The following is a 26,727-nucleotide window of genomic DNA, read 5'->3' on the forward strand; positions in this document are numbered from 1 at the left end:
AGTAGTTACAATATAATAGCTGTCTTCTATATTGCTCAGTAGCAGAAGAACAAATGCCTCTCCAAGGGTTCTGTCTTCTGTTATTGAATTAGAATCAGTAGGAGAAGGGACATGGTACTTGCTGGATTTAACACTGACATGACTTAGAATTAGCGACTGATGCTAAACACCGGCAGTGTAGATATAAAGCACTGTGGTCAGTTTGGAGCCTCCTAAAAGATTATTCTTGGCTCTCAGTAAGCCCTACCTATTACTATCCCATCTATAATTGCAGTCTGAAGCACCCACTACACCACCACCCTACCTATTTCCTTTCAATTTTAATTTTTTGAATATTTTTATCTTTAAGTAGCTGTACAAAGGAGTTTATGAATACAGTGTTTCTCGATCAGTGTCAATCCAGGTCAATATTCTCACTTACTCCCTCCCAACCCACCCCTTCCCTCACTTTTCTTAATTTTCAGAATATGTATAGATTTTTTTTTGCCATTTAACAAAGCAGTTTGTGTATAGAATGCATCTAGATCTGTGTCATTTTTTCAAAATGTTCACCCTCCTTCGAACCACCCCTTCCCTCACTGTACTTAATTGTATGATATATACAATGAATTCTTCTATTTGTTTGTTGGTTGGTTGGTTGGTTGGTCGTGGGTCTTGAACTCTGGGCCTGGATGCTGTCCCTCAGCTCCTCAGCTCAAGACCTGAGCTCTACCACTTAAGCCACAGCACCACTTCCAGTTTTCTGGTGGTTAATTGGAGATAAGTGTCTCACGGACTTTCTTGTCCTGGATGGCTTTGAACCATGATCCTCAGATTTCAGCCTCCTGAGTAGCTAAGATTACAGATGTAAGCCACTGGCGCCCGGTTATAATGAATTCTTAATTGCATTTTCCCCTCTCCCCTTTCCCCCTTTTGCAGTTATACATTTTCTGGCCTCTTAGTGGATGAATGGATCAAGGAAATGTGACATATATGGAATTGTCATCTGTTAGAATGAATGATATTGTACCATTCATAAGGAAATGCGAAGACTTGGAAAAATAAGCCAGACCCACAGAAACACAGGTTGTATGGTTTTCCTCATTTGTGGTAGTTTGAATGTGCCTATAAATGTGTAAGTAAAAATACTGAGTGGCTGTGCAAGTGGACTCTATGGAGAGTTCAAATAGTATAATTCTTTAGAAAGACTAAGTCAAAGTCTAATTTGATTCTTAAATGACAAAACTGTACATATTTATTGTGCATGATAGGTTTGTTTGAAATACATATGCATGTTGCAATGATTTAAATGAGATAATTAGCATACGTATTGCTTCAAGTGATTCTCAATCTTTTGGTGAAAATGTTTAAATTCTACCTTCAGCAATTTTCAAGAATACCATATGTCATAATAATTAACTATAGTCATTGTGGTATACTAAATGTATGTTGAGCTAACTCCTACTACCTAAATGAAATTCGGGATCCTTTAGGAACATCTCACTGTCTCCTAGTAACCACCATACCTACTTTCTCTTCCTATGAGTTCAACATTTTTAGATTCTACATATAAGCAAGCACAGGCAATATTTTCATTTTGATGCCTGACTTATTTCACTTAGTATAATACCCTCTAGTTCTATCCATGTTGTTCCAAAGTACAGGCGTTCCTTCTCTAAGGGTAAAAAGCATTCCATGTGTATCTCTGTCCATCTGTTAGTGGACACTAGTTGTTTCTATGACTTAGCTATTATGAAGAGAGCTACAATAAACATGGGAATGCAAATGTCTCTCCAATATCTAAATCATTTTCTTTAGATACTCAGGAATGAGACTGCTGAATCCTATGGTAATTCTAGTTTTAATTTATATATGAATCTCCATATTGTTTTTTCACAATGTCTGTACTAATTTATGTTCCTTGCAAAACTATGCAATAGTTTCCTTTTGCCCATATCTTCACCAGCATCTTTTGTACTGTTGATAATAGCCATTCTATAAGACATCTATCTCTATTTTATCCAAAGCACATTTTACTCCTAAAAGCTAGTGTTTATTACTTGCTTGTTGATTGAGTGACTTCCTCTTTTAGACTCAACAGATTATTTTTGTCTATTTTCTTCACTGATTTAATCTCAAATCCCCCAAACAATGCTCGGCACAAACTAAGGCATCAATAAATATGTTCTAGATGAATTAAGGAATTGAAAACCCAACATGAAAGATAGCTAGCACTTATTACTAGTGCATTTACTTGGCACTATTATATATTCTATTTTGATAAATAGTGACGCCAGCAACCATCAATTAAGCTGCTAAATTGAAAAGAGAAGTAGCATGTGTAATTCATCCTGTTACAAGTTATTATTAGATGTGGCTTTCAGATATTTATTTCAAAACATCTATGCAGTGCTTACTAACCACACTTTACCGTCATTTATATAGACATATCCATTCATCTACATATGTATTATTTATAAATAAAACACAATGCAGTAAAGGGAGAGGGGATGAGGAGTATAGGAGAAGAAAAAGTGAGAATGAAATGAAGACAATTATAGGCTAGCCTGTAAAGTGTTAGAACAGCAAACGGCTCACTGAGAACTAGAATTCAAAATTGGCTGGGCACAAGTAGCTCATCCCTATAATTTTAGCTACTCTGGCTGAGATATGAGGATCACTGTTCAAAGCCAGCCAGGGCAGAAAAGTCCATGAGACTCCTATCTACAATTAACCACCAAAAGGCCAGAAGTGGAGCTCTACCTCAAGTGGTAGAGCACTAGTCTTGAGCAAAATAGCTCAGGAACAGCACATAGGCCTTTAGTTCAAGCCCAAGGACTGGCACACTGACACAGACACCGACACAGAAAAACACACACACACACATACACACACACATACACACGCACACACACACACACACACACACACACACACACATACAAAACTGATTAGGAAAAGAAAAAGAAGGGATGTCAGAGCACAATCACCTGGGCCTCCCATACACCTTAACTTTGATCAGGTAAGGAAGCCAGCCTCACTTCATATAAACCTCAATCCTTTGTTTCCTTTTCCTAGGATTCCCCATTCTAGTAAAAGCTGATAATCAAATACCAAACTCCTTTCTCCTAAGGCACCGCACCTCTCTGGCTTTATTCAATTGCTAGAATTTACTTCCTGAAACACGTCTATTATATTGAAAATAGACTTGAAGAATGTTACTCTCCTGTGCTTCTGTGAATAAAGCTTCATTTTCTCAGGGAATGAGTGTACACAGAACAGAAGGTTACCCCATTGCTTTCTCTGTAAGTTCTTTCATTTTCTAAATGGGTTCTTTTTGAGTATTTGATGGAAACAAGAACAAAAAGAATGCTGACACCACTTGGATTGTAAGAGGCATTTGGAAATTCCTATGTTTGCCTTTCTTCCTTGCCAAAAAAAAATCATGTAACATTTTCAGCATGAGCACTGAAATGATTGATTTACTTGAACAATTGGAGGAAAGTGTGACCCTTTCAAAGACTAAAGCTGCTACCAAATATTCATTTCAGTGTCCAAGTTTATAAAATAATATTAATGTACTAGAGATATACGTGGCTTTCAAATTTATTTATATATATATATACTTATATATCTTGAATTTTTCAATGAGGAAAGTTAGAAGTGCATTTTTTAAAGACAAATGACCCAAACTTATCTATTGGGTAACAGAACACAGGTTGTCCTCTTCCTTGCTCTCTTTTTGCATAGGCTCTGAATTTGCATTTCTACATAACAAATGCTAACTGCAAAACCAAGAGCTACAAATCTAAGGAACAAACCTAAGACAATTTTCCTCCCCTCAAGGAAAATAATCTCAAGTACAGAAAAGAGATATGCAAAAATATATTGTGATACCATAAGATGTGGGGTTACATTAAGATAGAGGTCTCCAAACTTATTAAATTATATCCTTCACTGTGATTTCTAATTTTGAACACACTGCTGAAGTAGCTATATATTAATGCATAGATGACATCATAAATGCAATGTCATAATGAAATAATATCTTTTTTGTTGTTGTTTGTGGGGTTTGATCTCAGGGACTAGGCACTGTCCCTGAGCCTCCTTGTGCTCAAGGTTAGTGCTCTACCACTTGAGCCACAGTGCCATTTCTGTTTGAGTGGTTAATTGGAGATAAGAGTCTCACAGAGACTTTTCTGCCTGGGCTGGCTTTGAACTATGATCATCAAATTTCAGCCTCCTGAGTAGATAGGGTTACAAGTTTGAGCCACTGGTGACCAGCTTAAAATACCTCAAAAACAGAAAACATCTCAAGTGATGCTTACTGTTACTATACAGGGTATGGATTTATATATCAAAGTTTTCTTGTTAATTTTCAAATTTGCAGAACATTAGCTCTTCAGGGCTTTTAGGTTTGTTTTGTATTTATCAATTTATTTTTTACATTTATTCATTTGTGTTTACATGACTAGTCATACTGTTAATATTCTTCACAAATTTTACAACATTCTTTGCTGAAATATTCTTCATTGTATAAGGAATAGTTCATTTCAAATGAAATAATATGACTAGGAAATCTTAACTGGGAACATGTAAAGGGCAATATCTTACAATACGGTGAAAAATCTGTGTAAAAGGCAATTTAAAAGCTGCTTTGCTTGACCTGTGAATTAATTAAAGCTAGACATTCAGCCCCACCCACCTACTTTGTATCTGTAGTCATCCCTTAATGCTAAAATCATGTTAAAATCACTTTGGACTCCAGGAAGAACAGGATTCACTGATAACATCTTATAACAAAAGCCAAATTGCCTCTCAGACAACAATATCATAGCCTTTGCTTGCTGCAAAAGACAAAACATTTTCAATCAAATGGAAGAAATAACAACTTCTCCAGAACTCCTCCAGAGGAGACGAAGATAATGATCAATTGACTTGAGACCTTCAATTTTCCCTATATAACCTGAAGACAATCTCTATCCCCTTGAAAATGCTTGAAGATGTACTGAAATGCTGTCTTCCTATGACTGGAATGTAATAACTCTGTTTGCTCAGCCCTTTAATATGTCTTTATTTAGTACATGGAGAATGGCTGAACCTTATATGAAACTTCTACAGTGTGGGCCTTGGGTCTAAAAAGTCAGTTTCATTTTTAGATTAGAAAGGTAGAAATAAAGAACACACACATCTTGAAATCCTCAAGTAGCCTAAGACTCTTTAAAATGTTTTACTTGAAGCTTCATAAATCTATCATCTCTAGTAAAAATACTTTCAAAATGATCAGCGCATTGGAGCTTAAAGATTTCATATCCCATTTTCCTAGGAATATACAAGATAAATGTCTTTGTTTATATGCCATGACTTGAAAATTTCAACACTAATAAAGCTAGATATTTTGTTACCAATGTCCCCTTTAATGTTGTTAATATGCTCCATATACTATATTATTCTTGGAAGTCATGGCTCATAACCAAAATCAAAGAAATATTCTTAAGAACCCAGAGTTTTCTTGGGTGTTGTTTATCAGGACAGAGCCAGTTGTATATACTACTTTATGTCATATTGTTGGCTTGTTTTCTCTCTTTGTTCATTATTCTTTTCTCCTCTTGGGGATTTATTTTTAGAATCTATTGAAATTAAAGAGTTCAGTGGAAATTGGATATAATAAATAAAAAGCTTTGACATTAAAAACAAAACAAAGAAATTCAGGACAAATTACTAGATTTAACTTTGTTAGCATGAATATGAACAAACTATGACTTCTAAGGAAAGAGAAATACTATTAAAATTTTTGGAGTTAACCTTTGACTAAGAAGTCAAATGACTCAAGACACTTCATTAAATGTATTGAAGAGTAGACATATATGTTCTCTAAGGCTAACAGATATTTCACCTAGAGTTTTAACTAGCTTGCTCACATGCTGTAAAATGAAACTGTCAAGGGGTAGCCCAGGAAATAATTGATTACTGGTGATCCTTAGCTTAAAATAATTTTCTTACATAGTATTTGAGTAGTTGTGATTTTCATAACACTCCAGCCTACTGTGTGTGATCCAAATAGAAAAATGTAAGAAAATAGTGGTGGTGGTGATGGTGGTTTCCTAGAAAAAGATTGAAAAACAAGTGAAACTACAAGAGAAAGGTTCATGCTTTAGAAAATGAAAATTTGTGTCTGACATCACTTATCAGTTACAAATCTGAATTTACTATTAATATCCTTATATTAACCACTATCAATATGATCAAGCGAAAGACAACTCTTAGTCCCTCTTCTTATCTACTTTTTTAACCTGTATGCTACATCTCTGAACATTCATTGTTCTCAAAGTCCCATCTAAATATCCCATCACTAAGAACTTTTCATTAGCATTTAGTATTTACAAAATCAGTGAGATTCCTTAGGATGAAGCTCAAGGCTTTTTATAACCTAGTCTACCTTTCCAACCTCATCTCCAGTCACTCACATCGATGCATCTTATAGGCTAGTCACCAGGATTTATTTCTACCAGCTGAAGTGTATCATCCCAGGCCTGTTTTTAACCCTCTTGTGTTTTTGCTCTGGACTTGAGATGCCCTCATAACTTTCAACCATTATTAACACAACTCTCAAAATATCATCTTTATTCCTCAGATTTCAGTTTCCTCCACAAGCTCCCCTCCCTCAGTACACAGAAACAATTGGTTCCTTGTATTATGTTCTTCTAAGTACATATCTTATAGAACTCATCAGTTTATGTTATGTACAGATTACATGTATAAATAGTCATGTCTCTGTAAGGTTGGCTCCTGGATGGTGAGCAGACTCCACCCTCCTTGCAGAAAAGTCTCCTCCCAGTACCTGCGTTACCTAGGCAACTGGCACACCTGGAAGAGGTCACATCCGGATTCAATGTGGCCACACCTTTCCCTGCCCATACCCTAGATAAGGCCTAGCCCAGGACCAGATGCTCCCTTTCCCAGGTCTCTTTGCCAGCCACAAGGAGTGTCAACCTGGCCTGGTCCCAGCCGGTCTACTGAATAAACCTACCCCTTACCTGAATACCATGTGTGTGGTGTGGTTCTTACTGGGCAACCTCTTTTGAAAAACCTAACAGTCTCATTGCCTATTTCTTACATCCTTTATCGAGTATGAATGACTAGTCTATATCAAATGTATAAGTAGAAATGTTAGTTGTAATGTTAAAGTCTTTCTGATCCTTACTTTGTGTGTGTTCTTGATGAAACAAGCACTGAATAAGATATATTAAAATATCTGATAGACTTGTTAATTTTCTATGTTGTTTCTATAAATTGTTTTATGTATTTTAAGGCCAGCATATTGACTACATACAAATTTGGACTTATTGTAACTTCATAATGAGTTAAATATTTGTATGGTAACTATTTCTATGTATGGGTCATAATTATCAATTGTAACCTTTAATAGTACAATAAACAAAACTTTAAAATTTTTAAATTTTATCTTCTAATTTTGCCAAGTTTACAATCAAATTTCAGTTCTTTCAAACAACATATGGTTCTATACTTTTTTATAATTTTTTTATTGTGAAAATACTGTACAGAGGAATTACAGTTACATGAGCAAGGTAATGAGTACATTTCTTATCAAGCCTTGTTGCCTCCTTTGTTTTTCCCCTACCATCCCTTCCCACCCACTTCCACAACTACACCCCCCCCCTTCTAAATTGTAAGGTTCATTGTTCAACAGTGTCTTGTACATCTCATTGTTACAATGGGTCATCCTGTAACCTCTTATTACTTAACTATATTTTTCTTTAGATTGTACTGAGGGTTGAACTCAAGGCCTCACAATAATTCAACTTGTTTGCTTGTCTGGTGCTCTACCACTTAAAACATACCTCCAGCCAAACATTTTGCTGGCTATTTTGGAGATGGAGTCTTGAGAACTGTTTTTTTTGTTGTTGTTAGGTTAGCTTTGAACAGTGATCCTTTGAATCTCAGCCTTCTCTGTAGCTGGAGGTATAAGCATCTGGTACCTAGGAATCCCTTATATTTGTAATTCCATCTGACATTAATCCTGATTTATTGGCGAATTTTTTTCCAGTCATGTTGCATGAATTTAGGACCTGGGCGCTGTCCCTGAGTGTTTTCTCTCAAGGCTAGCACTCTTAACACTTTGAGCCACAGAATCACTTCCAGTTAATTGAATAACTAGGATTATAGGCATGAGCCACTGATGTCACACTGATGGATTTATTATAAATGGTTTTGATGAACCCCAGTAAACAAATAAACAAATAAAAACAAAAGTTTTCAATTCCTAGGTGCACATGCACCTCAGTTGATGTGGAGAAGCTCTCAGTCACTTGTTATTGACAGCTGTTTCTAAATCATGTAATCTGCTGGATGTTTGGCCAGTCTTAATTTTGTGAACTCTAGCTTCCCCAAAATAAATGTACTTTCATATTGTGGATTTTGATCATCTACTATACATATGGTGTAGGTAAACTTGAGTAATTTTAGAGAACTGAAATCTTTACAATCTGAGTACTTATGGGTTTTCCTCAATGGTTTTATTCCTCGGAACTATTTAACTAAAGATATCAAAGATCTACTGTATCTAGTTGGAAATTTATATCCATTTGCACATATCACTTCAGATTGAGTACAAAAGGAGGCTGGCAGATATTCACTAGCTTTTGAATATATTTAAATTATAATTAATGGCTAAGTATATTAGTGGGGTCCAACGTGACACTAATGTAGATGTATATACTTTAGTCATATTCATCCTCTCAACCACCACTTTGTCTTTTGGATAGTCTGACTATCCAGTTTTTCTTACTTGGAATTCAAAGTCTAGTTGATTAGATACATAGATTGATAATCAAATTTGTATAGTTTTCATCCATTCTTACTTTAAAGATGCTTACTGGCCCACAACTCTATTCATTTTCTTACTGGATACCTGATGGAATCCTACAGATCTCTAGCTGTTTGCTAGTTACTTGGAGATAAGAATCTCTCAGGTTTGTCTTCCAGAGCTGGATTAAAATCAAAATTCTCAGATTTCAGTCTCCCTACCTTTTTTCCTTGCCAGTTCCAAGATTTGAACTAAGAGCCTCAAGCTATTGACTTACATACTTGCTCTTGGCTGAAGCTTTACCATTTGAGCCACATCTCCACTTCTGGTTTTTCAGGGGGTTAACTGAAGACAGAGTCTCATGAAAGTCCTTGTACTGGTGGCTTCAAATTGTGATCCTCCAGGTCTCAACTTTTTAAGCTATGATTATAGAAATGAACCACTGGTGCTTTGCTGCCAGGCTAGTCTTGAATTCATGATCATCTCCTCAGCTCTTGAGTGCTGAGATGACAGGTGTGCACTAGCATGCCTAAACATGGAGCTGTATTTATACACTTTCAGTGGAATCTCAAGTAAAATTCCACTTGAAACTTTTAAGTAAATAAAAGTGCTAAACTGTATAAAGAAGAATAAAGTCTCATAAATCACTCTGCCAATTTGTTTTGTTTTTTGTCAGTCATGGGGCTTGCACTGTGGGCCTGGGCACTGTCTCTCAGGTCTTCAGTTCTAGGCTAACACTCTACCACTTGAGCCACAGTACTTCTGGTCTTCTGGTGACTTACTAGAGATAAGAGTCTCAGGGACTTTCCTGTTGGGGATATCGTGATCCTCAGATCTCAGCCTCTTGAGTAGCTAGGATTACAGGCTTGAGCCACTGGCACCCAGCCACTCTGCTAATCTTAAGATGAGAAAAGGTCCCCTTCCATCCTTTTATGGGTATTTTAATTGTGTGGGGGAGGGGCTCTGGAGATGAAATTCAGGGCCTTTCACATGCTAGCTAAGCCTGTCAAATGAATTAGTCTCCAACCCTTAGTTGCTTACAATTACATTTTAAATGTAAGAGTATTGGTTTTCATACATTTATATACTGTAATTTTATCATATTTTCCTCCATTCTTCTCTCTTGTTCCTCCCTTCCCCTCCCACTGCCTCCCTTTTCTTTCTTAATAATCCTATTTCTACATTCACGTCTTTTTTCTTAGTGTAGATTTAAAGTAGGAAACGGGCATAAACAATTAAAAGGGGACCACTGGGGGCCAGATCAGTGGGAAGTGGGAAAAAGTAAGGGTAAGGGAGGAGTGTATAATATTATCCTATGCATGTGCAAAAGATAAGAAAACTCCTTTTGATTTTAAAAAATTAAAAACCAAGTATGCATCAGATGCCAGGGGGTCACACCTGTTATATTAGCCATTCAAGAGTCTGAGATCTGAGAACCGCGGTTCAAAGCCAGCCAAGCAGGAAAGTTCATGTGATTCATCTCCAGTTAATCACAGAAAAAGTCAGAAGTAGAGCTATGGCTGAAGTGGTAGAGTGCTAGCCTTGTGCACAAAAGTTCAGTGACAGCACCCAGGCCCACAGTTCAAACCCAAGTACTAGGAAAAAAAAACAGCTAGTATGTAGAGGAGATAGGAAAAAGTAATAAAAATAATAGCAATCTCCCAAGGAAGCTTAGTACACAGTCCAATTTCATTGTGATAATGATTCTCTTCTCCTATTCAAAGCCATACTCAGTGATAATCCTTCCTTGGCAGTTGCTTTTCAATTACACTACCATTTCACTATTGTCTATTTCGTGCCATATTAACATAATTTGGGGATAGGGATGAGGGTTGTTTTAGTCAGCATTCAATTTCTTCTTTGTATTCTGGGAAAACAAGAAATTTCAGATCAACATCTATCAATACTAAGGTACTTTAATAAAAATGTCCTACAATTTTTGACAGTAATATCTAATAACAGAATACTGATACTGCATACCACAAATGATGGCATGCAAAACTAGGTCAGTAATAAAAGAGCTCTCATGATTGACAATTCTGTTATTGCTGCTTCAGTCTAAACGTTTGTGTTCTTCCCAAATTCATATGTTTAAACAGCATGAAGAGATAGTAGTAGGAGTTGAGGTGATCAGAGAGTGATTAGGTCTTCAGACAGAGCCTTCATGAATAAGATTGACATCCTTACAAAAGAAGCCTTCTAGGGCCTCTCATCTCTCTGCCTATAGGGAACATGGCAAAAATCTCTATGAACCTTCATGAATAGGTTTAGCATCATTATAAAAGAGACCTTCATCCTTTGTGCTACTGGAGGACACTGCAAGAAGACACCATTCATGAACCAGGAATCAGGTCCTAAGTAGTCACTGAAACTTCCAGTGTCTTGATCTGGAACTGTGAGAAATGAATGTCCATTGTTTATAAGCCAGAGAGAGAGAGAGACAGAGACAGAGACAGACAGAGACAGACAGATGGAGAAAGAGGGCATGGTGATGGTGAATATAATTGAAGGACATAATGTACATATGTGGAAATGTCATGACAAAATCTCTTACAGAGTACAATGTACACCAATTGAAAAGGAAATAAGCGCCATGGGTGATTACTATACAGAGCCAGTGTTGAGAACATTGACAGACAAAAATGGAAGAGTTCTCCAAAAGAGAACTCAAAACTGAAGTGGATAAGGTATTTACATCCAAATATTTTGGAGTACTAACTAAAGATACAGATTGCTAAGATTCATCCAACAATTACAACAGAAACTCTGCAAGTACAGCCTACACATTTGCATTTTAAAGAACTTCTAAATAATTTTAATACAGTTTAAGAACTAGTCATTCGAAACTAGGGTAGGAGTAACAAGGGGAGCTAAGAAGACAAATTGGGAAACCATAGTGTCACAAAAAAACTAAGAGAAGAATGTTTCACAGAAGGAGGGGTCAGTTCTGATCAAAGTTGAGGAAAGTTCAAATAACTGCTCATATACAGCAACAGAGTTTATGGTGATTCGATAAACACAGTCAATCTCAGTGAAAACAGGAGATAGGCAATTTTGAGTGGGTTTAAGAATGAGTCATAGGCTAAGGGTATAGCCAGCCCACTGTGGAGCTATTGCCTAGCATCCCCAAGGCTCTGGGTTCAATTCCAGCACTGAATAAAAAGAAATGTATGGTAGGGAAGTATAGACAACATACTGTAAAGGATACTCTTTTAAGAGATTTGAGTTTGAAAGAAAGGAAAAAAATGGATAAAGTGCTTGAAATATCATGGAAGTTTCATGGTTCTTTAGAAATGGGAGGCACTAACACATGTTTTTGTGCTAAAGGCAACAATGCAGGTTCAAAAGTAAAAATATTAAGATTTGCGAAGAATAATCACCTAAAAGAAAAAAAGGGACATACTTAGACATGATCATTTTATATCTATGCCTTTAGTAATATATTATCTTTTATTGTGACGATATTGAACAATCTGATAGGTATAATGAATGAGAGGTAGTGGGAAGATGAGCACATTCACAATGAAGCTTAAGCCAAAGTCATCAACTGAGAGAATTGGGCCAAATCTGAAGAAAGATTATATCTTACTTCATAAGCACACTGGGATAGCATTTTACTCAAAATCAAATATGTTGTAAGAACTATTTTAAACTTATTTCTTTGGTAAGGAAGATAATCAATACCCTTTGGCATATTGCAACTATCTCTTTTGCCTTATGGAGAAAACCTATGATTTCGACAAAACAACTGAATTTAAACAGATAACACTTGTTTATTATGGAAGTTTGGTATGTACTTACAAGTTATCCAGTGGCTGAAAGATGTACATTTTGATCTGAAATAAGATATAATTTTTCACAGCAAATACGTTGGTGCCACATGTTTAATATATCCAAAGTCAGAAACCTTCTTTGTATGAGGTACCATAATATAGACAAATCTACACAATTCCCATTTTGCCTGCTCGATTCTAATGTGGCATTATAGCTACATAGAAAGGGAATGCACACAATTTCACAGCTAGTAAACAAATTTGGTAACAAAGGCTTTGTTCTACTGTAAAGCCTGTGCTTTGAAAACTATGATGGAAAAAGCCTTCATAATATTAAGACAAAAAAGATCAAATAGACAAAATTATAAGTAAAAGAGGGAACATAACAATGAAATAAGCAAATGCAAAAACAGATTATAAGAGACTGCTACAAACAATTACATACCAACAAATTTTATACCCATGAAGAGATGGATAAATCCCTAAAAATATGCGACCTTCCAAGACTGAATAAGAAATATAAACAGACCAATAAAGAAAAAAGGAGACTGAATCAATAACCAAAAAAGTCAAAAAAACTACAAGACCAAATAAGTTTGCTGGTGAACTCTGTCAAACATTTAGTTACCACAAATTCCTATCTAATATTAAAAAAATTTAACATAATTTAAAAAAAGCTTCAATCTTATATTCATTCCTGATAAATATAGATGCACAAATCCACAATAAAATACTAGCAAACTGATTTCAATAGCACAGTTAAGATCACACATGACAAAGTATGCATTATCTATGAGATGTAAGGATGGATGGTTACACAAATCAATGTGATAGCAAAAAAAAAAAAAAGAACGTTACACCACATTAAGAGAATGAAGGATAAAAATATGATTCTCTTCATGTATGCAGAGAAACCATTTGATAAAATTAAATATTAGCAAATCAGGTATATAAAGGAACGTACCTCAACAAAATAAAGACAATATAGAAAAGGCCAGAGTTAACATCATATCTATAGTGAAAAGTTGAAAGTTTTTCCTCTAAGATACAAAATCAGATCGATTGTCACCACTGCTTTTCTACAGTGTTAGAAGTTCTAGAGAGAGTTATTAGGTAAAACAAAGAAAAAGCATGCCAAAAAGAAAAGAAGGAAAACTGTATTTGCTGATGGCATTATCTAATATGTACAAACCCCTAAAGTTTCCACCAAAACAAATCCCTGTTAGAACTTGTATGTAAATGCAATAAAGTTGGGGAGGACAAAAAAAAACATGAAAATAAGGTATGTCTATACACTAACAACAAGTATTTGTAAAACAAATAAGCAAAACTCCATTTATAACAGTATCAAAATAAATCTAATAAAATATTTGGAAATAAAGTGATAAAAGATCTGAAGACTAAAATTTATGAAAGAAATTGTAGACACAAATAAATGGAAGAATAACCTGCTTTCATTAACTGAAAAAATTAATATAGTTAAAATGGCTATAATATACAAAGTGTTACATGACATTTTTGTGGAATTGGACAAAGCAATCCTGAAATTCATATGAAACCACAAAAAAAAAAAACCATAACTGTCAAAGTAATCTTGAGCAAAAGTAATAAGCTGGAGGCATCACACACTATGGGACTTCAAAACGTACTTCACAAATTGTGAAAAACCGATTTCTGTCAAAAGTGCAAGAACGTGGCAGTGGAGAAAACATAGCCTTTTTAATAAACAGTGTTATAAAAATAGATTATGCACATATAGAAGAATCAAACTTGTCCCTTATCTCATTCTCTGCATAAAAACCAACTCAAAATGTATTAAAGCCTTAAAAGTAAGACCCAAAATAATAAAACTAAAAACTTTAACTCTAATTTTCCAATGCAGTAAGACATTAAGAATTTCTTTTACTAAAGCAATTAGAGTCTGACATTAAACAAATACACACAAACATACTACTGTAAAAATTCTAAGTCCTTTAAAAATCTTAAGTACAGAGTTTTTCATGTTTTAAAACAGAACAGAAAATTTTATACCTTAAGGTTTTTGATAGTTTTCAAAACATCAATTTCAGAAGATATGTGGACATTTTCACATTATTCTAATATCCACTAATGCATTTGTCCTTTGCAATATTCTGGACACTGGGATAGAGCCTGAGAATGAATTTCTGGAAAGTCCATGTGGGATATCAAAATTACTCAAGAAGAAAATAGGCTCACTACAATTAAAGAAATAACAATTAAAGACATGTCTAAATAGCATTATCTAAAAATAGTATCAAAATTCTGTGATCAACTTAGAATAGCTCTCAAACACATTATACCAAATAGTTTCTTTAGTATTTCTTCAATCTGAGAGTATAGTGCAAATAACTATAAAGTAGGAGTTTTATTATCTTTACTAACATTTACTTGAATGACTCACTATTTTAGTCAATCAAAATTGTTAAGAAATAATACTTGTTTTACTAAAGTACTACATTAAAAAATAGAGTTCCGTGAAGATGAAAGGTTAAGGGCAAGTCAATCATGTATCTAGCACTAAAATTTCTAGCAAAAATAATTACATTTGACTTAGCCTAAACTTTGTTCTATATAAAGATTTCTTCTACCTTTGAGATATAGTTTATTTTATAAGACACTGACATTATATGAGATTTTAAAGCACTGTTTAAAAAAGAAAACTTTACTGAAATAAAGGGAATAAAAAGACAAACTAGACTCTTAAAACTTCATTTTTCTGAGATGGAGGTCTCACTATGTCTCAGGTTGGCCTCGAACATCTTAGGTCAAGCAATCCTCCTGCCTCAGCCTCAATTTTGGGTGTGCACCACCAGACCCAACTAAAGCAACTTACTTTGACTATCCGCTCAAGGTTGGACTATTTTTCCACACTGTAACTATATGTGTTATCAAATACTGAAAAAATAATGCTATTATAGTAGCATTAAATAACGCTATGATAGTAGTGAGAGAGATGATAGAAAGGAAGAAAAGAAATTCCAGACAAATTTTTTTCATTCAATTTTATCCACAGTTTGCATCGGTAATATACATTTAGTGGTCCATTTATTTTTAAATGCATCAGAAAATCAGTTATGATAGGTCTGTGCCTAATACAAACATTTCTGAATTCTTCAAAAAATGCAGTTAGAAAATTCATTAAACTAGCATTCTATAAAGATAATTATTAAACAAATGGTTATGCGTTTTACTCACTTTAATTCTAACATATCCAACATCACTGCTTTCTTGTGCCACACAATCATGGAATACCTATCTAGTGAATTTATTAGGACCCAACAAAATAGTTTAGTTTGATTATTCAACCATCATCATATCACAAACCCATTCAAATAATGAAAATTATTCTTAATTCAATGAGCAATGGAGTAATACAGAGTAACTATAAAGCTATTTAGAATAAAATTTACACTTAAAAACTGCTAAATGAAATACACTAGAGCCTTGGTATAATGTTGCCTTTGTAGATTATGCTGTTGAAGCTGCTTAGACATGGTTTTGCCTTTAGGTATAATACTAAACGAACTATCAAGGTATGGATCTCAGATGGTTCCACTTTCAATGCGATTCTGATTTACTGTAAAGAATGGACAGTGAAATTCTGCTTCATTTTCTTTGTACAGTAATAGTTAACCAGCAGGTGTAATGCAATAAGGTAATGATCAAGTTTCATTACCATTTCAATAATGAAGCACAAAAACCTGAAAAATAACAAATGCTAGATTAAGAAGAATTTTATAGCACAATAACTATGAAAGAAGTACGAATGATTGTTGTGATTTTTAAAAGTTACTTGATTTGTGATGCTCTTAAATTTCTAAATTTAAAACTGGATAACTAAGGTACTCACTAGGAATTGCTTAACTATATTTATAAAAATTTTTACTAGGGATGTTAATTGTATCAATAAGGGTTTTCCCCCTTCTAAGGCTTAGATCCAACTGAAAATTTACAAGTATTTAGCTCAAATATTTAAAGTAATAAATTATTAATAATTTAATTTTTAAACTTTACAGTCATAAGAAGCTTTGATCCTTTACAAGCTCTGATTTGATCCATGGGGAATGAAAAAACACATCAATATTATAAAGCCAAAATTTAGTTATATGGCTTCTTGCCAGCAGACCAAAAAAAGTAGAGTTGTCTCCTAAACCAACGTTTACTACACCATTTGGCACACTACTTTTTTACCTTGTATATATATCCTTTAAAATACCAAGGCCAGCATTTTTAATAAGTTGCATCCATATTAAGAGGTAATAAGTGCAAATAATCACATATTTAAAATATGATACTTGTTTGGCTACTACAAAAGTAATTATTAAGGTTCATCTATAGGAAACAGTTATTTGTTATAGTGATATTTTGGAAAAAGTTCCTGCACTACTACCAACATAAATTTATCCATCTCTAAATCAAACAAGGACTTTACGTAACATACAAGTTCATGGAAATATTTCTGGAATGGATTGTTTTTAACATCAAGTCAATTGAGCATCACAAGATGTGCAATAGCTACAAATGGCCAAACTAAATAAAATCCTATTCCTCAATTGCTGCTGAGTACAGCTAAAAGCAGCACTTGATGTAATGTTCCTGAAATTCAAGATATAAATCCAAACTTTGGCAGCTTTATCAAAATGTCCTTGATCATTAGTACTTCACTAGTTTTCAAATTCTTGTGTAACATTTTTTCAATACAGAAATAAAATACTCTCAAATAATACATTTTAAAAGATGATTAATTTTTGTGAAATTAAATAGCATAAATTAAGCATATTAACATTTTGACAACATGAAATAACCAATTTAAGGAAAACAGCAAGTTATTAACTAAAAATTGACAAATGTCACAGTGTGAGGCACATTTAAAATCCTCACATACTACTGACCTTACAAAATTCACTGAAATATTTTAAAATCCCATTGATTCTATTAATACATAAAAAGAAAATGCAAAAATGCTTAAGACTATATAAGATTCATCAATTACACAGGCACTTCACATGTAAACAATCTACAGTACAACTGAAAATATTTTGGCACAAACCTATAGTACTAAAAGAATTTAATATCAGAGTTGTTTTGTCTACTCATTTTTTCTAGAAAACTAAGACCAAGGATTGAAGAAATAATATATAAACTAGAAGTGTATTGAATAACTCAAATATAGGACTGTTCAAGTTGCTAAAAAATTGATTATATTTATCCAGATGTGTCCTAGTAGGTTATGATATAAAAACAATTAAGCCTAATCATATTTTAAGTTCGGTATTAATCTGCTTTTTGAAAAATAATTAGTTATTAACAGTAAAAGGAGAAAATTTGTCAAAACTCTTATTAAATTGAACCTGTTTTTTCCTAAAAGAAGTTTGGGCTATTTAAAGTATAAGTTTGATGTATGAATGTAATTTTGTTAAAAACCTAAGGCTTGACCTAAGGCAAATTATTTTTGACTGGATTCTCTTCATGAATTAAAGATATCTGAAATCACTTCAAAGAAATGAAAGTATACACTTCCGATTTTAAAAAGGTTATATCAGGCCATAGAAAGTTGAGATGTCTTGGTTGTAGGTAACTCAAGGAGTGCCTGAACTGTGACACCAACTTTCACAAGACCTCGTTCTTCCAAAATATGGTGAGGCAAACAGAGTCTTTCCTGGAAAAGAAAAGAAAAACAGATATCTGAGCATCCAGTAGTGCTATACAATAATAAAACTTAAACATATTTTCTATAAACTTCAAGTAAAAAATACAATTCTATGTTTTCTCTAATAATACAGCAAAGGTTTCTAAAGGAACCTCTGTCATTCACTAGTCAACCAGTATTGTTCAGTTTCCCTAAAACATTTGCTCTGGTAAAAACAACAATGCGTTCTTGAATATCAAATATTATCCCTGACTACTTGACTGATCTTGTCATGTTATATCTTAGTTAATACCTTCTGTGAACTCTTATTTTTCCAACTTTTCTCAAGCCAGTGGCCTTCACTGGCCTTCACTGATTTAATATTTCCAAGGATCCATCATCATTTTCTCTCTTCTACATTCTACATTTTACATTCTTTTCATTATACATTTTTTCCTTAGCATTTTCATGTATCTCTTCAACTCTGATGACCTCCAAGTTTTTATTTCCTCTCAAGATCTATTAAACGAATGCCAATAGGACATAGCCAAATGGATGTCTTACAGACCTATCAAAATAAATGTGTTCACAGTAGAACTCTTCTTCACTAAATAAGCTAAATCTTTTGACTGTAGAAATCATAATTGCCTTCTCTTTTTGTTACTTCTATTACTCATTTACAAATATTAATGATGATTGCTTAACAGTTCTTCAAAACTATCTTCTGATGAGGGTAAAGAGGGAGAATGCAGTCAAGAATCCATTGTAGCTGGGCAAGAGTGGCTCATGCCTATAATCCTAGCTACTCAGGAGGCTGAGATCTGGGGGGGGGGGGGGTTGGTTCAAAGTCTGCCCAGGCAGAAAAGTCAGTGAAACTCTTATCTCCAATTAACTACAAAAAGCCAGAAGTGGTGCTGTGCTCAAGTGGTAGAGCACTAGCCTTGAGCACAAAATCTTAGGACAGGACCCAAGCCCAGAGTTCAAACCCCAGACCAGCAAAAAAAGGAGGAGGGGATTTATTGTATATACCATAAAATTAAGAAAAGTAAGGAAAGGAGTTGGTCAAAAGGGAGTTATAATGTTTAAAGGGGTGACAATGATCAAGATGCATTGTATTCATAAAATGTTTTGTTATGTGGCATCTCTTTTGTACAACTGAAGATAATTTTAAACATTTAAAGAAAAGTATCATCTCCACTTTCAAGATCCAGGACAATTCATTGCTGAATTCTACCACATCCTTAAAGAACTAACACAAATTGAAGCGATGGGTGGGGATGGGATAAATGAGGGAGAATGTTCAAAGCAGTGACACTGATCATAAACTAACATGTTGAATTAAAACCATTTTATACAACTACATACAGATAATAAAAAATACTTCTCAAACTATACTATAAAACAGAAAGAAAAGCAATGCTACCAATTTCATTCTAAAAATCCAATATTACTCTGACACTAAATATGGAAAGGAGAAATGGAAAAAACAATGATAGACAAATTTCTCTGATAAACACTGACACAAAAATTCTCAGTATGATACTTGCAAACAGAATTCAATACTACATAAAAAGATAATAGTATCAGGCATAAAATTAATTTCACTCCATATAGGCAAGTATGGTTCAACATATGCAAATGAATATACATTGTACAGCACATAAATAGGAAAAAAAGAAAAACCACTTGATTTTTTATCAAATACAGGAAAATTCTTGAAAAACTCAACATTTATTATTTCATAATAAAAACTTTGATGAAAATGAGGAATAGAAGTAATAACAACGTAATAAAGGCTATACAAAACAATATCCAATGTCATATTGAATAGGGAAAAACTGAAACCATTTCCTCTAATGGCAGGAATGAGGCTGCATTGTACATGCTCTCAACTGTTTTTAATATGATTCTTGAATTTTTAGCTAGAGCACTGAGGCAAGAAAAAAAATTAAACTAAAACAAAAAGAAAGGAAGAAGTAAATTTACCCTACTTATAGATGACATGATCTGATATTTAAAATACCTAAAAGACTCCCCCAGAAAATTCGTTTTTTTATGGTGAAAATACTGTACAGAAGGGTTACAATTACATGGGCAAGATAATGAGTACATTTCTTATCAAGCATTGTAGCCTCCTCCTTTATTTCCCCTTCCCATCCTCCCTCCCCCCCCCCCCCCAGCGTCCCCACCTAATCCTCCCCCCCCCCCAGAAAATTCTGAAACCTGAACACTGGCCAAATGATAGGATACAAAATTAGTATCTAAAACCAGTGAAGTTTGTGGACCAATAAAGAATAACCTAAGAATAAAATCAGAAGAACAATTTCATACAAAATAGCCTCAAACAAATCATTTAAATAGGGATACAGGTGGACTCATTGAGATATACAAGTCGTTATGTTGAAAAACGAACTTTACAACTTTGGTTGGGGGGGCAGAGGATTGGGTAGGAGGGACGGGGAGGGGGGATGGGAAGGGGAAACAAAGGAGGAGGCAACAATGCTTGATAAGAAATGTACTCATTATCATGCCCATGTAATTGTCACCCCTCTGTGCAGTATTTTCACAATAAAAATAAAAGAAATCCAGCAAATCATCATAAAAAAAATTTTAAAAATAAAAAATAGCCTAAAAAATTACTAAGGATTAAACCTCATTACTCAGGTGAAAGGCCACTACAATAAAAGTTGAAAAATTTTAAAGAAAAAATTTTAAGATACTAAAACATGGAAAGACTGTGCTCATGGATCAGCTGATTTAATATTGTGAAAATAGTTAAATGACTGAAACTAATCTACATATATAAAGCAATCTCCAAAAATCTTCACTTTTTTTATATTTAACAGTTTTTATTTTTTTCTATTTTTTATTGTGAAAATACCACACAGAGGGGTTACAATTATATGGACAAGGTAATGAGTACATTTCTTATCAAGCATTGTTGCCTCCTCCTTTGTTTCCCCTTCCCATCCTTTGCCATCTCCCCCCTCCACCCCCTACCTCCCAACCCTGCTCGGCCAAAGTTGTAAAGTTCGTTTTTCAGCATAATGACTTGTACATCTCATTGTTGCAATGGGTCCACCTGTATCCCTATATAAACGGTTTGTTTTTGCCCTTCCCCTCCACAAATTATACCAACATCAAACACAATGAAAGCAGGAGTTATACCATGGGGGAGGGACATACAAAGCAACAAAGAAATCATCTGATAAATATGTTAGAAACAATAGCAAGAAAGAAAAATAACAATTGAATACTTATCTTGGGGTTCATTTCACCTAACATCAACTTATCTGACAGTTTCTGTTTGTCTCAGATATATACTAGTTACTGCAAATAAGGGAAACCATGGGACCTATGTTTCTTTGGGCCTGGCTTACTTCACTCAATATAATTTGTTCCAAGTCTTTCCATTTCCTAACAAATGGGGAGATGTCATTCTTTCTGATAGAGGCACAGAATTCCATTGTGTAAATATACCACATTTTCTTGATCCATTCATCTACTGAGGGGCATCTAGGTTGGTTCCAGATCTTAGCTATGGTAAATAATGCTGCAATAAACATAGTTGTGCTGGTAGCTTTAGTGTGGCCTTGTTTGTGATCATTTGGGTAAATGCCCAAAAGTAGGATTGCTGGGTCATAGGGGAGCTCTCTGTGGACTCTTTTGAGGAACCTCCATACTACTTTCCAAAGTGGTTGAACAAGTTTACCTTCCTACCAACAATGCAGTAGGGTTCCCTTCTGTCCACATCCCCTTTATCATCTGTTGTTATTAGAGTTCTTGATTTTTGCTATTCTAACTGGGGTGAGGTGGTATCTCAATATTGTTTTGATTTGCATTGCTTTTAGGGCTAGAGAGGTTCAGCATTTCTTCATGTTTCTATTGGCCATCCTTCTTTCCTCTTCAGAGAAGTTTCTCTTTAAGACTTTAGCCCACTTATTTATTGGGCAGTTGTTTCTTTGAGGATTTGTTGTTAGGAGATTTGATTTTTTGACTTCCAGGTATATTTTAGATATGAGACCCTTGTCCGTTGTATGGTTAATGAAGGTCTTCTCCCAATCCGTGGGCTTTCTATTGATATTTCTAGCTATGGCCTTTGCCATGTAGAAGCTCTGCAATTTCATGCAATCCCATTTGTCAAACCTTTTTTTGATTTCTTGTGCTTCTGGGTCTCTATTAAGAAAATTTCAACCTGTGCCAGAGACCTAGGGTTTCTCCCATTCCATCCTGTAATGTTTTCAGAATGTCTGCTTTGACTCCAAGGTCTTTGATCCATTTGGAGTTGATTCTGGTGAGGGTGATATATAAGGATGTAGCTTTAGTTTTCTACAAGTGATTAACCAGTTTTGCCAGTACCATTTACTGAAGAGGCTGTCTTTCTGCCATTCTATTTTTTTAGCTCCCTTATCGAAGATTATATGGCTATATGTCTGTAGGTTCATTTCTGGGTTTTCAATTCTATTCCATTGGTCCTGAGGTCCGTTCTTGTGCCAGTACCAAGATGTTTGATTACTATGGCTTTGTAGTAGAGTTTGAAATTTGGTATTGATATTCCTCTAGCACTGTTCTTTCTGTTAAGGATCATTTTTTCTATTCAGGATCTTTTATGAAAGAGAAAGTTCACTACTGAACTCATTCTATGAAGCCATCATAACCCTCACCCCCAAACCAGGCAGGGACTCATCAAGGAAAGAGAACTATAGACGACCCATTTCTTTGATGAACATTGGTGCACAACTTCTCAACAAAATTTTGGCCAATTGACTTCAACAATTCCTCCAAAAAATCATACACCACGATCAAACCCGATTCATTTCAGGGATGCAAAGCTGGTTCAATATATGCAAATCAATTACTATAATTCATCACATCAACAAGAGCAAGGATAAAAACCACATGGCTATCTCAATAGATGCAGAAAAGGCATTTGATAAGATCCAACACCCTTTATGATGAAGGTTCTGGAAAAACTAGGAATCCAGAGAACATTCCTCAATATAATAAAGGCTGTATATGACAAACCCACAGTCAGCATTATACTTAATGATGATAAACTAAAGCCATTTCCTCTTAACTCAGGAAAGAGACAAGGATGTCCACTCTCTCCACTTCTCTTCAATCTAGTATTAGATGCCTACCTACAGCAATAAGACAAGATGCAAACATAAAAGGGATCCAACTAGGGAAAGATGAAGTAAAACTCTCCCTCTTTGCAGATGATATGATCTTGTATTTAAAGAATCCCATAAACTCCACTCCCAAATTACTCAAGCTGATTCAAAACTTTGGCAAAGTAGCAGGTATAAAATTAACCCTCAAAAATCAATGGCTTTTCTGTATGCCCACAATGAGAAAAGTGTGGCTGAAATCAGGAAAGCAACTCCATTCGTAATAGCCCCACAAAAAATAAAATACCTAGGAATTAACTTAACCAAAGAAGTGAAGGACCTCTATGATGAAAACTTTAAAAACCTGAAAAAGGAAATCAGAACAGAACTTAGAAAGTGGCAAAACTTCCCATGCTCCTGAATTGGAAGGATCAACGTGAAAATGGCAATACTTCCCAAGGCTAATTCATGCAATACCTATCAATATTCCAACCTCATTCTTCAAGGAAATAGAAGAGGCAATCCAAAAATCTTCATTCTTCACAGAAATAAAAAAAATCAATCCTAAAATCTATATGGAAACATAAAAGACCTTGAATAGGATAAGCCTGAGCTAAAACAGTATTTTTGGAGGGATCACAATACCAGGCTGAAAACTACACTACAGAACCACAGTACCAAAATCAGTATGGTACTGACATAAAAGAGATACGTAACTTAACGAACTAGAATACAAAAATTCATAAATAACTGCACTGGATGCAGCTGTATCCATCTGATTTTGACAAAGGAGCCAAAACATGTATTGGAAATTAATCTAATTTTAAAACTACAATGTGAAAATACTTGAAGATTATAGGTATAAGCAATGATTTTCAGAATAGGAATCTAATAGCTCAGCAAATAACATTAAGAATTGACATATGAAATTGTATGAAATTACAAAGTTTCTGCACATCAAAGAGATAACCCACAGAATGGGAGAAATCTTGATCAGTCAGCTAAAGGTTTAATATCCAAAAGATGTAAAGAGTTGAAGTTCCAATTGATAAATTGGCAAATCAACATTATAAAAACAAGTAAAATAAGTAATAAACTCAAGACGAAATGTTCATTAGGCATAAAGAAAATGCTATCAAATGTCACCGCAATTTCATGTTGTTGCAGTGAATACAGCAGTTATAAAGAAAAAAAACTAAACAAATGGCTGTGACGATAAAGCAGGACTTATACATTGTTGGTGGGAATATAAATTAGTACAGACCCTATGGAAATCAGTATAAACTTTCAAAACAAAAGACCTTAAATTAGAATTCCCATGTAATCCTGCTATACCGTTCCTGGCCAGATAGCCAAAGTAATAGAACTCAGTAGACACATTACCAACGTGTTGGTAATGACACTATTCATCATTGGCAAACTATGGACTCAGTATACATGTCCATCAACAAATATATGGATAAATAAAGTGTGGTATGTATGTACAATAGAAAATTATTTAAAGAAGAATTAAATTTTTTTGGAGCAAAGGATGGAACTGGAACTGGAGAATATCATGTTATGTGAAATTAACCAGACTGAGAAAGAATATCACATAATTTATACATATGCAATCTAGACTCTCACACACACAAAAGTAACAGTATAAAACAAAACTAGCACTTGTGGAGGAGATGGGGAAAACAAATCGTTTAAGGATTCAGGTGGACCTGTTGCAACAATGAGAAGTAAAAATTGTCATGTCAAAAACAAGCTTTACAATGTCGGCTGGGGGGGGGGGAGGATTGGGTGGGGGGGGGAGGGGGGAGGCTGGGAAGGGAGGTGAAGGGTAAAGAAAGGAGGAGACTGCAATGCTTGGTAAGAAATGTATGCATTATCCTGCCCATGTAATTGTAACCCCTCTGTAGTATGTTCACAAATAAAATAAAATAATAATAAAAAAAAAACTAGCAAAGGAGAGGAGGGGGTTGAAGCAAAAGAACAGGGTAATGGAGGCAATTATGATTGAAGTACTTCGTATGTATATATGAAAATAGAATAATAAAGTTAAAATTGTTTAAAGGGAGAGAGACAGGGAACATGAAAACATAAAAAATTGAGTTAGAACATTATGTTCATGCATGGGAAAACAATGCAACCTCTTTGTACAACTAGTATACACTAATAAAAATAAATTGCAAAGAAAATAGTTTTATCACACCAATTAAAATAGAAAAACCATTTGCTGAAATCCAATTATCCATCCCTGATAGGAATTTTCCAAACTATGAACAGAAGGAAATTCCCTTTCATACAGGTTATGTATGAAAAACTCACAACTAATGGAATTTTGAAAAAAAATTAAGGAATAAAAGAAGAATATCCAGATGTCTATTCTGACTAGTTCTCCTCAATATTGTACTGGGAAACTGGGCTGGGAAAGTTGACAAAAAAGAATTAAAAAGCATTTATATCAGAAAGCTTTTGGAATTCATAGAAAATATAAACATCAATGTAGAAAATTCTATAAATTTGGGGCTGGGAAGGTGGCTCAGTGGTAGAGCACTTGCCTTGCATGCCAGAGGCCCTGGGTTCGATTCCTCAGCACCACATAAGCAAAAAAGAAAAAAACCCAGAAGTGGCACTGTGGCTCAAGTGGTAGAGCGCTAGCCTTGAGCTGAAGAGCTGAGGGACAGCACCCAGGCCCAGAGTTCAGGCCCCATGACCAGACCCAAAAAAAAAAAAAAAAAGAAAATTCTATAAATTTGACAACAAACACTTGAACTCATTCGTGAGTTTAATAAAACATTGATACATAAATTCCAAATGTATTTTCTATTAGAAATAAAGGATTTTTTTAGTTATTAGAATTAAACCACATATATAATTGCATGCAAAATATGAAAATATGAAATACTTAAGGAAACCTATGCAAGATCTACAAAGTGAAAATCACAAAACATCGTTGAAGGAATTGAAAAAGATCCAAGTAAGGATACACTGTGTTCATGGAAGAAATACTTGATATTATTATATAATATTATCTATACTGTTATCTCAATTAAACAAAACTTCTATAATAATAATCCAAACAATTTTTTCTTGTAGGAGTTGACCAATTTGTAAGTGTTCCAAATTTATATGGACATTCAAGGGATTCAAAAATAACTGAGCACTGATGGCTCACACCTATAATCCTAGCTACTCAGGAGGCTGAGATATATGTCTTTTGGTTCAAAGACAGCCACAGTTAGAAAGTCTGAGAGACTCTTATCTCCAATTAGTTACCCCAAAAAAGATGGAAGTGGAGCTGTGGCTCAAGTGATAGAGTGTTAGCCTTGACAAAAATGCTCAGGGACAGTGCTTAAGCCCTGAGTTCAAGCCACACACACACACACACACACACAC

At 34.5% G+C, this 26,727-nt stretch overlaps 1 protein-coding gene across 1 annotated transcript in view; it reads right to left on the reverse strand.

The window, feature by feature from the left end:
* Nucleotides 1–15,579: 15,579 nt before the first annotated feature.
* Nucleotides 15,580–26,727, reverse strand: part of Lrch2 (leucine rich repeats and calponin homology domain containing 2) — a 106,642-nt gene continuing 95,494 nt past the window's right edge. The window contains exon 21 of the mRNA XM_042665837.1: nt 15,580–18,259. Coding sequence (XP_042521771.1) covers nt 18,140–18,259 — 120 coding nt within the window. The 3' untranslated portion in view covers nt 15,580–18,139. The remainder of the gene's footprint in view (nt 18,260–26,727) is intronic.

This window comes from Dipodomys spectabilis, unplaced genomic scaffold, assembly GCF_019054845.1.
Source record: "Dipodomys spectabilis isolate Male_0828 unplaced genomic scaffold, ASM1905484v1 ptg000353l, whole genome shotgun sequence".
NCBI lineage: Eukaryota > Metazoa > Chordata > Mammalia > Rodentia > Heteromyidae > Dipodomys > Dipodomys spectabilis.